The sequence below is a fragment of the Somniosus microcephalus genome, chromosome 17 (assembly GCF_052327205.1).
Source record: "Somniosus microcephalus isolate GS21.2 chromosome 17, FLI_Smic_1.0, whole genome shotgun sequence".
Classification (NCBI taxonomy): Eukaryota; Metazoa; Chordata; class Chondrichthyes; order Squaliformes; family Somniosidae; genus Somniosus; species Somniosus microcephalus.
This window is the reverse complement of record NC_141003.1, coordinates 66444582-66460978: the sequence shown is the minus strand read 5'-3', so window position 1 is coordinate 66460978 and position 16397 is coordinate 66444582. Positions and strand designations below refer to the sequence as shown.

The window sequence follows — 16397 nt, the reverse complement described above, 5'->3', positions numbered from 1 at the left end:
CACCTGGAAGAGGTGTTTGGGGCCCTGGACAGTGGGAAGGGAGGAGGTAAAAGGGCATGTGTTGCATCTCCTGCGCTTGCACGGGAAGGTGCCAGGTGAAGGAGCAGGGCTGTTGGGGGTGATTGAGGAGTGGACCAGGGTGTCGCGGAGGGAGCGGTCCCTTCGGAATGCTGAAAGGGGAGGTGAGGGGAAGATGTGTTTGGTGGTGGGATCACGTTGGAGGTGGCGGAAATGGCGGAGGATGATCCGTTGAATGTGGAGGCTGGTGGGGTGAAAGGTGAGGACAAGGGGAACCCTATCGTGGTTCTGGGAGGGAGGGGCAGGGGTGAGAGCAGAAGTGCGGGAAATAGAACGGACACGGTCAAGGGCCGTGTCAACCACGGTAGAGGGGAATCCTCGGTTGAGGAAAAAGGAAGACATGTCAGAAGCACTAGTATGGAAGGTGGCATCGTCAGAACAGACGCGGCGGAGACGGAGAAACTGGGAGAATGGAATAGAGTCCTTACAGGAAGCGGGGTGGGAGGAAGTGTAGTCCAGGTAGCTGTGGGAGTCGGTGGGCTTGTAGTGGATGTTTGTTGAAAGCCGATCGCCAGAAATGGAGATGGAGAAGTCAAGGAAAGGAAGGGAAGAGTCGGAGATGGACCATGTGAAGGTGAGGGCAGGGTGGAAATTGGAAGTACTGTGCTGCTTAATTAAATCGGAACACAAGACAATTTAGGATTGGAAACGTCAACAATTTGGTACCTTTTTGATCTACCTGCCTTCCCACCATATCCTTCAATCCCTTCATTGTCTGGAAATCCATTCAGTTGCCTCTGGAACCTTATTTATATTATTTGCTTCAGTGGCCTTCCTTGGTAGTTTTTTTTTTACATAAAGGGTGATAGATTGTGAAATAACATTCTTCTAACTTCTTTTCTTGCTCCCAATGTTTAACTTGTGCCCCAGGTAATTGAGCCTATCACAATAGTGAACATTTTGCCCCGAAGCTCAGCTCGGGGTCAAATAGGAACCCGAGGTTGCGAATAGTCTAGTTCAGCCTGGGAGAGTGGTCAAGGAGGGGGATGGAATCGGTGGCAAGGAAACGTAGTTTGTGGCGGGGACCGAAGACAATGGCTTCTGTCTTCCCAATGTTTATTGGAGGGAGTTTCAGCTCACCCAGGACTGGATGTCAAGACAAATAGTCTGACAACACATAGGCAGTGGTGTTGGTGAAGTAGAGCTGGGTGACGTCAGCGTAAACATAGAAACAAAGAAGATAGGAGCAGGAGTAGGCCATTCGGCCCCTCGAGCCTGCTCTGCCATTCAATGAGATCATGGCTGATCGTCCAATTCAGTACCCTGTCCCTGCCTTCTCTTCATATCCCTTGATCCCTTTAGCCTTAAGAAATATATCCAACTCCTTCTTGAATATATTTAATGAACTGGCCTCCACTGCCTTCTGTGGCAGAGAATTCCACAGGTTCACCACTCTCTGGATGAAGAAATTCCTCCTCATCTGTCCTAAATGGCTTACCCTTTATCCTTAGACTGTGACCCCTGGTTCTGGACTCCCCGACCATCGGGAACATCCTTCCTGCATCTAGTCTGTCTAGTCCTGTTAGAATTTTATAAGTTTCAATGAGATCCCCTCTCATTCTTCTAAACTCCAGCGAGTATAAGCCCAATCGACCCAATCTCTCCTCATACGTCATTCCTGCCATCCCAGGTATCAGCCTGGTGAATCTTCGCTGCACTCCTTCCATGGCAAGAACATCCTTCCTCAGATAAGGCGACCAAAACTGCACACAGTACTCCAGATGTGGTCTCACCAAGGCCCTGTACAACTGCAGCAAGACATCCTTGTTCCTGTACTCAAACCCTCTCGCTACGAAGGCCAACATACCATTTGCCTTCACGTGGAACCTGACGTCATGAGAAATAGATAGGCACCAAGGATAGATCCTTGGGGGACTCCAGAGGTAATGGTCTGGAAGCGGGAAGAGAAGCAATTGTAGGTGATTCTCTGGCATGACTGGATAGTTAAGAGTTGAACCAGGCGATGGAAATCCCACACAGCTGGACAATGGAGGAGAGGAGGATGGTGTCGTCAACTATGTCAAAGGCTGAAGACAGATCGAGAAGGATGAGGAGGGATAGTGCACCACAGTCACAGAGGACGTCCTTAGTGACTTTGATTGGGGCCATTTTAGTGCTGTGGCAGGTACGGAAACCTAATTGGAGAGATTCAAACAAGGAGTTGCGGGAAAGATGGGCATGGATTTGGGAGACAGCAACACGTTGAAGGACTTTTTAGAGGAAAGGGAGCTTGGGGCTGTAGTTTGCGAGGACAGAGGCGTCAGAGGTGGGTTTTTTAGGAGGGCTGTGATAATGGCAGATTTGAAAGGGAGGAGGAAAGTACCCAAGCAGAGGGAACCGTTTACAATATCGGCTAGCATGGGAGCCAGGAAGGGAAGTTGGGTGGTCAGCAGTTTAGCGGGAATAGGGGCAAGAGGTGCTCGAGAGGACGTGAGAGGAGATAGGAGAGAAACTAGAGAAAGATTTGAGTTCAGGGCTAGGGCAGGGGGAACCATGGCTTGGTGGGTTAGGGGAAAGGAGGGAAGCTGGAGAAAGATGCGAGTTCAGGGCTAGGGCAGGGGGAACCTTGGCTTGGTGGGTTAGGGGAAAGGAGGGAAGCTGGAGAAAGATGCGAGTTCAGGGCTAGGGCAGGGGGAACCATGGCTTGGTGGGTTAGGGGAAAGGAGGGAAGCTGGAGAAGCAGCTGAATGGATAGTCTCAATCTTAGTGACAAAGAAGTCCATGAGCTCCTCTCACTTATTGTTGGAGGTGAGGGTGGAGGGAGCAGGGAGAGAGGTTTAAGGAGATGTTTGGTAGTGGAGAAAAGAAGCCGGGATTATCTTTGCATTCTAGGATGATCCTGGAGTAGTGAGCAGTTTTGGCTTCAATCGACTTGAAACTTAAGTCACCTTGAAGTCTCTTTACCAAAGAGAACAAGTCTGACTTTCGTAACCTCTCCCATAAGTTAGATTCTTAAAATCATCTTTGATGCTCACCTCTGTACCCTCTCAACAGCAACAATATCCTTCCTACAATTGGGTGACTGTACACAAATGACCAATGCCTCATACAACAACAGTATCTTTTTATTTATATCTTGTACCTTTGCTAATTTAACCAAGTACAGGAAACTTTGTGCTATCCGGCACCGACGGGACCGAGCTGTTGCCATCCCATCAAAACTGCCGGACAAACCAACGCTAATGTTGAAACATATGGAGATCTTGAGCTCCGTATCTGGCAACAAACCCTGTTGCAGCTTCTAAACAGTCGGCCGTACCTTGCAAGCGTCTCTGTAGCTTAGCAACAGCTTCAGCGAGACCTTGCAGAGCCTGACTGGTGAAAAAAAAGCAACGAAAAGAAAAAAAACCTAACGAAACGGCTCCTGATTTTTGCCAGTGGCTCGAGCATTCCGGACAGTTAACCTCCGGATAAACCAAAGTTTCCTGTACCTTTTTTGCCAAGCACTGGCCTGATGGTTTCATAAATGCATCCACTGCAACTCCTAGATCTCTTTCCTGATTAGCATGTTGTATGACTGTTCTATTTAACAGCAACTGCCTTTTGGCTCCTTTCTCCCACTGCCTGTCTTTTTTCCATGATTTCTAACATAATACAGCTCCCTTAAGTATGTTTTCCCACAGCGGCTTGTTTGCTGAGTGCATGCACTGTACCAAGAAAGGATTTTGATAACGGCACTATAATGGACACCTATGTCAATTAAAGAGAGACTTGCATTGCTTCTACCTTTCTGTTAATTATATATTTTCTTCCCTCCATTTCTAAAAACATTTATTCTTGATCCTTAATACCACGGCACTGGTCACTTCCAGTACCTTGCTATAAGTGGCTGTTTGCCAGCCTAAACAGTGAATATTGGCAGGTTATTTAACAATGGAGGGCATCACAGTTGAACCTGATCCAGTCTTTGCCCTATGCCCCCACATGCACTGTGGCAACCAGGAGTGGAACCTTACTCCCACACCTGCAGAGAGCAGTGCTTAAACCTGATCTGTATGGTACTGTACCACACTGGACAGTTTATTTGCCAAATAAGCTATTGAGGGAGTTCATCCTTTTTGGCTTCTTTTGTTCGTGGATATCAAACACCTCTAGTAATTTAGACGTGTTGTAACTTGCCAATTTTATCGTGTGAAGTGTTAGCTTTTTATCTGATGTGCAATCTTTTCAAAGAAGGTGGTTCTGAGACCTGTGTTACTCGATGTAACCAATGTTATCTTGTGTGTACTGTACGTGTACAGTAATTTAAAAGGCACACAAGCTATATAGCACTATTGATAGTAATTAGTTATCTTTCATCCATTGAGTACTGTAAGTGCTTTCCTGGTTTTTCCTCAATTTCTGTATGTGTAGAAATACTATCGCAGCCCTTAAAGCTTTAATGGGATATCTTTACATATGGTTTGAATAGAATCTGAGCATTTGACTTTCTATCAATTAAGCTGCTGTTAATTCCTGGTAAAGCTGCTTGGATTGAGCAGCAAACTTCATAATCTTAAACTATCAGCAAAATGAAAGTATAAAAGGGGCTGTGTGAATGAACTTGTGGCTAATAAACTAATGGGGGGAGAAATTGAGTATAGCCCCTTTGGGGCGCCAGCCTCGCCAGGGCGCTAAAAGTAGCGCCCCGGAAACATTCGCGCCCCCGCACCGGAAATTGAGTAGTTGCGCCCCAAAGGGAAGCGCGGCGCTACTGGAGGCACCCCGCATCCCTCTTGGGGCGCTGCAAGTGAATATCGTGGTGCAACGTGCCGCAGCACCACATGCTGCGGCACGTCGCGCTGCGGTATTGGTGGCCTTCCTCCCCTTCTTAAAGGGGAGGGGCCTTGTGCAGCGCGATCTGGGGCCCAGCTGGGCCCCCGAGGATCGGGAGTGCAGGCAAAAGAGCCTGGCACCGAAGAGAAGTGCCGGGCTCTTGGAGCACAGCTGACACTCCGCGGAGGGGAGGGGGTTTCAGGAGGCCGGGGACGGGAGCGCAGGCAGGTGGCCAACAACAAAAATGGCCGCCCCGCACCTCGCCTTTAACTTACGCCTCCCCGGCCGCAGGTAGGCCCCCTGAACCCGTTGGACATAGCGTCCGGCGGTAAATCAGGGGGCGCTGCCGAATATCGCGGCCGGGGCTCTGTGCACGCCGATGACATCATCGGCAGCGGCGCAGCGCTAACGGTTAGCGCCACCACTAACATCCCATGGAATTTAGCGGGAGGTGTGGGCAGTGCCGCGCCCGGGCGCCAGTTGGCTTGCGACCCACTTAGTGCCCTCTTAAGGCGCTAACGGGTGGCGCAACCAACTGAATTTCTCCCCCATGATCTTTTATTGAATGTGGAGAAATGAACGGATTAAAACCTGTGGGAAGCGTTGAATGGTTTGATTATCTCTATCTCTATAGTTATGTAGATAACCTAAGGGACCATTATTGAACCATAATGGCCCAGAAATTCGGGTCTCCACGGGTGAGTACGCACGGGGTACTCACCCGTAGGCCGAATGGAAGTGTCGGTTTCCTGCATGCACTGCGCATGCGCGGGAAACCGGCACTTCCGATCCTCTGAATGAAGGGGTTCAGAGGTCGAACGCGCATGTAGGGGAGGCTGCGCGTGCGCTTTGAACTTAGGTTTTTTTTGCAGGTTTTCACGTGAGGTTAAGCCTGCAGGATTTACACATTTATAAAGCAGGCGTAAGGCCTGCTTTTTACAAGGTAAGTGGTCAATTAATTCAAATTAAAACATTTTTTCCACAGGTTTATTATTTTTAAATACTTTAAAGCAAGGTAAGTTTATTTTTAGCCCCGTTAGAATATAAAATTATTTTTTTCAAAAATTTAAATTATTGTTTAAAATAGTTATTTAATGTAATTTATAGTTTATTTAAAAAGTGATGTTTTTAAAAAATTTATTTGAAGGTTTACTGCTAATTTGGGGCGCGCAGTATTTATAAGTTTTGACAGGTCTTCCTGTCAATCTTATGAATGGGCTTTTCCCTCCTCCGATTGGCTGCCCATGGCTCACGTGATCCCAGGGGACGCATCGCACTAACTACGCCCCTGGGACACGCAAGCACAGCGCGCCGGCAGCTGGGCCAGGCCCCGGAGCGGAATTCCACGGGGCCCTACAGCTCAACTGCCGGCGCGCAAGATAAGTGCAGGTCGGGGGCTTGCACCCGCGGGAAGCCATTAACTTAAGGTACTAATGCCTTATGCTTCTCCATCAGCAAATGGGCTGTCCAATGCCTCATCCATTTGGAATGTCACATTTCTTATATCCTTTAACAGTTGCTTTACAGGATAGTTTGGAAACGAGAGCACGTAAAATTTTAAGTAACATAATATGGCAATTTATTCTGAGCCATATATTCTATACAAGCAAAACCAAGTTTCTTGTAAACACATTTAATACCAAATTCAACCATTTTTTAAGACGTATTTGAATTTCTGGTAGGAATTGATAACTGGTAGTAGAGAGTAGAATTGTGTACTTGTTAGTGGTGACCACTTGGAGGTCAGTGATTCATGTACCCATACTGTGCATTCCCAAACTCATTAACAAGGTAGGTATAGGAAATTCTTGTATGCACGGAGACCCCGGCACAGACTAACATACTGGCCTAGAAATTGGACAAGGCCTGAACGTGGGTGCGGGGATCGCGATGTGGGATCTCAGCTCAGACACTGCTCAATTCTCTCACCTACCAGCAATCTCCATCAATCACAACTCATACATCACATTCATAGCTTCACCACATCCTCACACAATTAGCACTGCTGCAAGCCTCACACCCACATCTTGCAGTTTGCACATACCGCCAGCTATTCAACCATGACAGGCACATCACTGAAACACACTGACACACTTCCCGCTCTCTTGCAGGACAAGGTGTCTCATAACCGGAGTCAGCAGGGGCTACCCGCAGGGAGACAGGCGCGCCTGCATGACCTAACCCCAGTGGAGGAGATGGTGCTGGAGATTAATGGAGTGGCTATCACTAGGCCTGTGGCTAGCGATGGGGCTGAAACAATCCAAGATGATATAGTATCCTAATACCTAATCCTCCTTCTCACATCCCACTTCCCCCTCATCCCACAATCTCTTCTGATTTATGAGCTGTAGATGGTGTAAGAATGCATCTCTTGCTTCCCCCCCCTCCCTTCATCCCAACCCTACCCTTGTGCCTTTCTCCTTTCAGATAGCCAAGAACTGCAACCATACCAGGCAGTGGTGGAGTACAGGAACTGTATGAGGAAGAAGGCAGTGATGCTGAAGACGCACCGTCACTCGATTTCACACTCGCAGCCACCAGCTCAAATACTGACACTCCGTGTACTTTAGAGGATAGGTTGGACACAGGATCTGCACATGGTGAGACACCGGACATGAGTGGCCTGCAGCCAGGGCAGGGGGAAAGGGAAGCGCAGTTTCCAGCTCCCCGGAAGGCAAGGTCACGCACATGTTCTGCTGCACAGGACTCATATGAGGACTTCGATAGGGCGACCTACAGAAGAAGGCTGACGGGTATGCACATTGGCAGGACTGCTAGAAAGCCTGAGTACAATGACGAGGAGCATGGACGAGTCCGGCACAGGGCTTTGCACAGAACTTGGAACCCATCCTTTCCAGCATGGAAGTAATGGGCAACTCCATTAGCGCATTCGTGTACCCAGCCACGATGCAAGGTCTGATGGCCGATGTCTCAGCTGCCATTGCAGCACAGGCAGCAGCCACCCAACGTCGATGAGTGCTGCAGTGGAAGCTCAGACTTCTGTCATGCAGGCTCAACTTGCTGCCACGCAAGCTCAGACTGCTGCCATCATGGCTGCGGTTACCAGTGTTGAAAGGGGCTTGCAGGGTGTCACAGCAGTCCAGCAATCTGTCCTCCAACAGATTACTAGGATTGTTGAGGTGCAGCCCTGGGGGACTGGCAGTGGCTCCGTGGAGCACAAACCTGCTATCCTCTATTAGGATGACGGTATTCGTGCTCCCCCCACTGCCACTCCGCCAGTGCTCTTGCTGTTGCCTGTCGGCCAGCCAGCCCAGACTGCTGCCACCCATGCCGAGTTGATGTAATCAGAAGCCGGGCCTTCTAGGCCCAGAGCTACTCGAGGTCATCCTCCAAGGCCATCTGCAGTCTCCCCCACTGAAAATCAACAGACTTCCACCAGCCATGCTGTAGCCACTATGGTAGCACTGCGTAGGAGCACTAGGGCAGGCAAAGGCACACAGAAGACAGGGACTAAGGGAATGCACAAGGGTGTTTGGCGTGGAAATTATGATGAACCTGTATAAAACACTGGTTCGGCCTCGACTGGAGCATTGCGTCCAATTCTGGGCACCGCACTTTAGGAAGGATGTGAAGGCCTTAGAGAGGGTGCAGAAAAGATTTACGAGAATGATTCCAGGAATAAGGGACTTCAGTTACGTGGATAGAGTGGAGAAGCTGGGGCTGTTCTCCATAGAGCAGAGAAGATTGAGAGGAGATTTGATAGAGGTGTTCAAAATCTGGACAGAGTAGAAAGAGAGAAACTGTTCCCATTGGCGGAAGGGTCGAGAACCAGAGGACGCAGATGTCAGATGATTGGCCAAAGAACCAAAGGCGACATAAGAAAAACCTTTTTACTCAGCGAGTGGTTAGGATCTAGAATGCACTGCCTGAAAGGGTGGTGGAGGCAGACTCAATCACGGCTTTCAAAAGGGAGTTGGATAAGTACCTGAAAGAAAAACTTTTGCAGGGCTACGAGAAAAGGGCAGGGGTGTTGGAGTAACTGACGTGCTCTTGCAGAGAGCCGGCATGGGCTCGACGGGCCGAATGGCCTTCTTCCATGCTGTAACCATTCTATGATTCTATGGGGGAAAAAATTGTTTGATTAGCGCCTCGCACCGCTCGCGAAATTGACCAGACATTTTGCAGCGGCGCTAACTACCGCCACGATCTCCTGCACCCGCAGATCGTGACATCAGTCGAGCGTACAGCGCCCCGGACCGGATATTGAGTGGCACCCCCTGCCTTTCCGCCTGCCGCTAGCAACGACAGGTAGAAGGGAGCATTTTGCAGTCAGGAAGGGACTAGGGGAGCGCTATTTAAAGGCGGCCGCTTCCTGCCTTTTTTTGTCGACGACATTTTTGCACCACGCATTCTGAGAGAGAAAGAGAAACTTCTGGAGAGATTCAATACTGTGTGAAGGAGTTTTGCGTACTGAGCAGCACTTTGCAGGTTCATTTTGATTTGACCTTCCTTGCATCGATTTAGAAGAGACGATGGGGACTGCACTCTGAGCTCTTTCCCTGGGTCTCTCCATTGTTCTTTCCAGCAGATTTGATGTACAGGTCTCTCCAGGCCGAGATTCAAGGCTGCAATGAGCAGGGTGTGGATGGAGAGCAAGATCGACCCTCCCCTTTAAGAACTGGCCGGCGCCAGTGTGTCTGTGTTCCATTGCTGACTGACATCACCTGAGCTTCGCCAGTGCTCTGAGGTAGCGCCTCGCTCCTCGGCGTTAGTGCCTTAAGAGAGGTGTGTAGCTCCTGATTTAGCGCTCCAATCACTTCCAGAGGCGACAGAGGCCAAGTTTGCAGTCGGAGGCGATAATTAGCGCCAGGCGCTAAACTTTGCGCCCGGCCGATAATTGCGCCCCAAACGGGGCAATACCGAATTTCTCCCCCTATGGCTTTGGTATATAGTATTGGATGATTTGATTTATAAATTTGGTTTGGAATGTTTGGTTTGTGGTAGCTTTTATTGTAGCATTGTGGCCAAGAGGATGCTGTGATGGTCAGTAACAGAGGGAAGGTGTGGGACTGTTCGTGAATGGGAAATTGGAGTTGCGTTCACTGGTACTGCAGTTGAATGAGTCGATCACAGAAAGCCCAGCCAGAAATGGGTTGTGTTGGTTGCCTCCTCCCTCCTCCTCCTCCTCCTCCTCCTCCTCTTACTCCTCCTCCTCTCTCTTACTCCGCCCCCTCTTACTCTTCCTGTTCCTCCTCCTCAGCTCTTCGCCATATACGTGGTGGCAAGGGCTGTGCTCTCCTGATAGCAAGGTTGTGGAGCATACAACAGACCACGCGAATCTTGAGACGCGCTCTGGCGAGTACTGCAGGATTCCTCCAGAGTGGTCCAGACAGTAGAAGCATTATTTAAGCACGTCAATGGCCTGCTCTGTCAGATTCCATGTGGCAGCATGGCTTTCATTATACGCATGCTGCCCACGTGTGCTTGGATTGTGCGTCCAGAGTCATGAGCCAGGTGCTCAGCAGATAGCCCTTGTTGCCCAGTAGCCACCCTCTGGTTTATCGTGGTGGCTCAAAAGCAGATGGTACAGCGGACTGCCGCAGAATGAAGGCATCCTGACTGCTGCAAGGATACCGAGCATTGACTTGCTTGATGCGCTGAGTATGGTCTCACACCAGCTGGACATTGAGGGAGTGGAATCCCTTCTGGTTGCAGTACCTCTCCAAATTCACATGCGGTGCTCGCAAAGCGACGCGTGTGCAGTCAATGGCGCCATGGGGAAACCTGCTATCCTGACAAAGCTGCGTGCTCACACCGCCTGCTTCTCTGGCAAGAGAAAATGAAATGTATTTATCTCTCTTTGCATATAGACCCCCAGTGACCTCCCTTATGCAATAGTGCATGGCAAACTGGGAGAAGTTGGAAATATTGCCTGCCCCAGCCTTGAAGGAGCGGACGCATAAAAATTCATGGCCACGCTCACCTTCAAAGCCACTGGCAATGCCGACCTCGCCCTGCTCTGAGGCTGCAGTTCTGCCTGCAACAGGTGGCAGATTTCACTGAGCATCTCCTTAGTGAAATGGAGACGTCGTAAACACTGTTCCTCGCTGAGGTTGAGGTAGGAGAATTGCTCCCTGAAGACCTTGGGTGGATATGGCAGAGCAGGCTCGAAGGACCGAATGGCCTACCCCTGCTCCTATTTCTTATGTTCTAATATTAGAGGGGGTTAGCTGGAGCGTTTTGGTCGAAAATGGCAACGCTGGCGTCAAATCAGCGTTGCACACTGATTGACGTCACGATCTGCATGCTCCCAACGCCCACGCTAACGACCTACCCAAAATGGTGTCTGGCGCGGCCTGCACCAGAAGTGTGTGTGCGCGGCGCAGGTGCAGTTTTGGACCCAAAATGGCACACGTAGCGCCGAAAAAAAGGGCGCTACGGAGCCAAATTTAGCGGCCCATCTCCACTACATAGGAAGCTTGTTATGCAGCACGTTTGAATTTCTGACTGCCTGTTTCTTAAATTTTAAGTTTGATCGGGTTCGTTTGGTTGTCCACAATGGTGGGTAGTGAGTTCATACCTGTCATTCCTTGCATACACAGTGAGCTTATCATTGTCTGTCAGTGCGAAGTACAAGCAGAGATTAGATATCTCTGCTCACTTTAAACAAGGAAAGAGAATAGGTTGGGCAAATCATTCTCGGGTTATACTCGTGTATCTCTGCATTAAGTTGTCTTCAGCTGCTAGACCCTAAGCTCTGGTATTCCCTCCCTAAACCTCTACGCCTCTCTACCTCCCTCTTCTCCTTGAAGATGCTCCTTAAAACCTACCTCTTTGATCGAGCTTTTTGTCCTAACAGCTCCTCAGTATCAAATTTTGTTTGATAACCGCTCTGTGAAGCACCTTGGGACGTTTTACTACGTTAAAGGCCCTACAATAAATGCAAGTTGTTTTTGTTGTTGTCTGCCTGTCAGCACAGGAAATGGTGTGTGTAGTGGTTAGCAACATTTGCAGGCGATTTTGGTTGATCACCTAAAACAATTGGAGCAGTGGAACCTTTCTCTCTACAGACTATCCTGGGTACAGTGATTCATCCAGCGAGACACAGCCAATATTCTCTTTTTATGAAGGAGCTAATAATAATGACAATAAGAAGAAGAAAGGTGAACAGAGAAGACAGGAGCAGAAAAGAAGGACAGGAAAAATTAAAGGTGAGATGTAATAGCAGTGATATAAAGACTTCAGGTTGAATCTTCAGGAGTGACTTACCATTAGATATCTAAAATTTGTTTTGCCTACCCAACCAGCAAGTTCATTTTAATCTTTTGCTAATTAATTGTCTTACATTGCTGTAATTCTGTGTTTAAATCACAGTCACGGTGGGGATGGAAAGTAGACCTTATGGCCATTCAAATGCTTTACTTAACGGGTCAAAACTTTCAAATCCTTGTGTACCTTACAAGGGTAGACTTAGAAGCTGACTTGCTGTCAGGTGCAAATACTGCTAACAGAGGGCCTCAGTGAGTAGTTAATATTAGGGCACCTTCTAGTGATATAAAACTGGTATTGCAGCATTTCTGTATCCACAGATCTCACAGTCTTCTTAGGCAGTCCCTCGGAACCGAGGATGACTTGCTTCCACATTAAAAATGAGTTCTCAGGTGACTGATGAGTCCAATGCGGGACCTACAGTCTAGGTCACAAGTGGGGCAGACAGTGGTTGAAGGGGCGGGTGGGTGGTGTGCTTGGGTTGACGTGCACTCCTTGCGCTGCCTGTGCTTGGCTTCCGCTTGCTCCCGGCAAAGAGACTGAAGGTATTCGGCACCTTCCCGGATGCTTCTCCTCCACTTTGTGCGGTCTTGGGCCAGGGATTCCCAGGTGTCGCTGGGGATGTTACACTTTTTCAAGGAGGCTTTGAGGGTGTCCTTGAAGCGTTTCCTCTGCCCACCTGGGGCTCTCTTGCCGTGCCGGAGCTCCAAGTAGAGTGCTTGTTTTGGGAGTCTCGTATCGGGCATGCGGACAATGTGACCCGTCCAGTAGGGACACTCCAATTGACCTAAGTTCCCTTAGCTAGTGAAAGACGGGGAAAAAAAGCCAGGATTCCTGTCCCTGATCAAAATTCAGTGACTCGTGCTGAAAAATCTCCGGAACCTTCTAATCCCCAAAATGGCCACCTTTACATGCTTGACACTTGTTTGTGACAATTGTGATTTGTTTTCAGGTGAGGTGGTAACTAGGGTAAATACCTTTAGCCAGCAGAGGAAACAGGTACTAATCACACATGCCCAAAATGGTTTATTAAAACTGGACACCCCCACCCCCGCCATCGCCTGAAACTGAACTATTCAGCTTGGCCTCAAACAGTGAGTCACCCTGGCTGCAGCTGCAGTATCTTACTGCTGGTCTTGGTATAAATCTACTTCCTCTTGACAAACTGGGAGTTAAAAATGAGCACATGTTCCGAGTTTTATTAACTCTAATTAAAAACAAAAGCAAAGTTACCGTGACTAAAACGGGAACTGGTACAAATTTTATTAGTGTCTCTGTTGTATTTTCATGAGGTTTTTTGGGGGGGATTCATCAAAAAATAAATTAGTTTCAGGAGATGAATTAAATCTTGATACAGATACCGTAGAGCAATAATAATATAGCAAAATATAACTACAAATTGAAATGCACATGTATGTGAACCCAATCGAGACAGAGTCCGAGTAACTTCTTGATATCTTTGATTTGGTACTGAATACCATTTTCTTTCTTGTGTAAATAGTGATGGTATTGTCAGCTGTGTTATGTGTAACACATAAATAAAAGTAAATTTGTTTTTAAGAAATGTTCATTTTTACGGACTCAGATGGCTAAACAAGTGAGTAGCTGAGCCATACCGGCCAAGAATTTGCCAGGTTTGATTCCCAATCCGTGCTGATGTAGTTGATCTCAATAGGGATGGTGGTCGAAACACTAGAGTTGGCCTCAGCAACTTTGGCTTAAGGAAGGGAAAGTTGTCCATGACTCTTGCCTTTGGTTGCTATCCAGCGACTCCTACTGGAAATACACATGCATGGACATTCACTGAGGACAGGAACTGATTCTGCTCCCTCCCCCCATGCTTGAATAGCTAGCTGACATTAACAGTCTAGGCTCATACATGAAGAATGGCCATTTGCGTGAAGCACCGGAAGGCTACTGACCCCCACAGAACTGCACCGCAATAATAAGTTAGTCCCTTCGGAGAGGAGGCGGGGAGAATTGTGGAGGGAGGAAAAATTTTAATTTTGATCTGATAAATAAAAACTACACAAGTACACAATTTTTTTTCCCTTCAATTTTCTGCCCTCCCCTGTTGAAGACTTCTGCTATGGTGTGATTCCACAGACGCCTGTCACCTCTCCAGTTCGTTATCTAAGAAACCATGTGTGAGTGTAAACAGTGAGTGTCAATATGCTGCTTGAGCGTGGAGAGCTCCCGACTGTCCTCACTTGATGTCCACACACAAGCACTTTTCCAGCAGGTGTCGGTGAGTAGCAATCGGGCAGGAACCCTGGCTGTATTTTTGCTTTGACTAGCCTGGGGAACTGAGATCAATTGGAGCAATTACCCCAGCTGCAATCAACTATCTCTGTATGAACCATCCAGGTGTGCAAGGCCCAGTATCACATTGGATAATGCATTTATCTATAAAGCTATTGGAGAACTCTGCTTTTATATATTTCTAAAGGAACATGTAGTCCTTCTGTGTTTCCTAGACCAGGAGAAGGTACAACTGCAAGTAGCAATGAGGAGGGATGGGGGGTGTTGGGAAAGTCACATCTGGCCCATATTGCGTCAGTCACCAAAAGGTGTTTTCTGTCTTTTTAAAACAAAATAGGTATTTGTCTGTCAACCCAGAAGTTATTTTGATTGAATCGAGGAAAGTTTTATGACAGCTGATCCTTGACTTAGTTCCTCATTTAAAAACATATTCTGTTTAGAAACCTTAAAGAAGAACATGAAACGCCTCAACATCCAGAACAAAGCAAGCCAAACGTCCACCAAGCAGAATGCCGTGTCCAGCCAGAAGCTTGTTAGGGAATGGGAAAAAGAAAGAAAGGAGACAAAGAAGACTCGGATTGATTCAGGAGAGTCTGTGACAGAGGTACTACACTACCATTTGTGGAAACTTGTTTTTCATGCTTATCAAACTGATGGATGTTAGTGTTGAGAAATGAAGCACTTTTTTTATTTGAGACTCAATATCCAATATCGGACATTCCCAGGTTAGGTATAGCATGGTTAAATGCATAGTAAATTTCCCTCCACTCTGCCAAAACAGTTTGCCTCAACCCAATCTCAGAGTGCCTTGTACTGCACCAGTGTGATTATTTTTTCCATTTCCTGTGCTAGTTAGCCTGTGGCCTCTCTGAGTGAGGCCAATTAAACCGCATTTTTTATGCTACGCTCACTGGTAACTAAATTGAGACTGCACCAATCTCGGAAACTAAATTGAGACTGCACCAATCTCAGAAGAGCATCCTCTTCCACTTCCTACAGCAGCCATCCTGTGGCCTCCTTGAGTCAAATTGTACATTTGGTGCCAAAAAATGTGTAGGTTTGCCTGTAGGCCAATACCCATTTGGGACTGGGTTGAGACGGCCCCAAACTCATTTCACGTGGAACTCTTAAACAGATCAAGGAAACATTCACCCCATCAGTCTGGTCTGGATTTGAAATCGGGTCCTCGAGGAAAATGAAAGATCAGTGTCTAATCTAAAATGGGCTATTCACCCTTAGAAGTGTCATACTTGCACCTGAAAAGAGTTAGTAGATCTTCTTTGGCATTGAGTCGGATAATATGTGGGTATTATAAAGACTATGTCATACTATGTAATGTAGAATGTATTATTCTTCTGCAAAGTTGTAGTTGTGCCCCCTTAAGGCCACAAAATCTAAATGTTGTGAAGTAAACACTGGGTGAGGTGTGAGTTTTTAATTGCTCTTCAGACTGCATGTCAAAACCCTGACTTGCTTTCTCTCCATTTTAAGTGTCATTGGTAAAATCACTCAGATTGCAGATATTCTGGCTCCTATGTGAAATTAATGCCTTTGTTTCTTTATACTTTGTTTTGAAGTATATTACAGGAATTTAAGTGTGACACTTGAAGTGTGATGGATAGGAAAGAAGTCTGATGGACAGAAAATGCACAATAAATGTATCATTTTTCTAATATAGATCTTTAAAAAAAAATTCTGGCATGAGTAGACCTTTGGTCCATCGAGTCTACAAGGTTACCTTGATGTATTCTAGATCTAATGACCCTAAATCCTTTTTGCTGATGGAAACTTGTCTAGCCCCTTTTTGAACCCCATCGGAGAGTCTTGTACCATCCTGGCTGATAGATTGTTCCATATGTTCATTACCTTTTGCTGAAAAAATAATCCAATTTTCCATTATCTTTTGCCATTCTTAACTTAAAACTAGGACTGCTTGGTCTGAAGGAAAGCGGGCGAGTTCTCCCTGGTGTCCTGGCCAATTTGTATGCCTCAATTAACATCACATAAACAGATTTTCTGGTCATTATCTCATTGTTGCTTGGACCTTGCTGTGCGCAAATTGGCTGCCGCGT

General features: G+C 47.4%; 1 protein-coding gene across 2 annotated transcripts in view; it reads left to right on the top strand.

Moving 5' to 3' along the window:
* Positions 1-16397, top strand: part of LOC147105807 (uncharacterized) — a 117301-nt gene that overhangs the window by 84882 nt on the left and 16022 nt on the right. For both annotated transcript variants that reach the window (XM_086010578.1, XM_086010577.1), the window contains exons 7-8: positions 11865-12005; positions 14766-14929. In XM_086010578.1, the coding sequence (XP_085866704.1) occupies positions 11865-12005; positions 14766-14929 (305 nt within the window). The remainder of the gene's footprint in view (positions 1-11864; positions 12006-14765; positions 14930-16397) is intronic.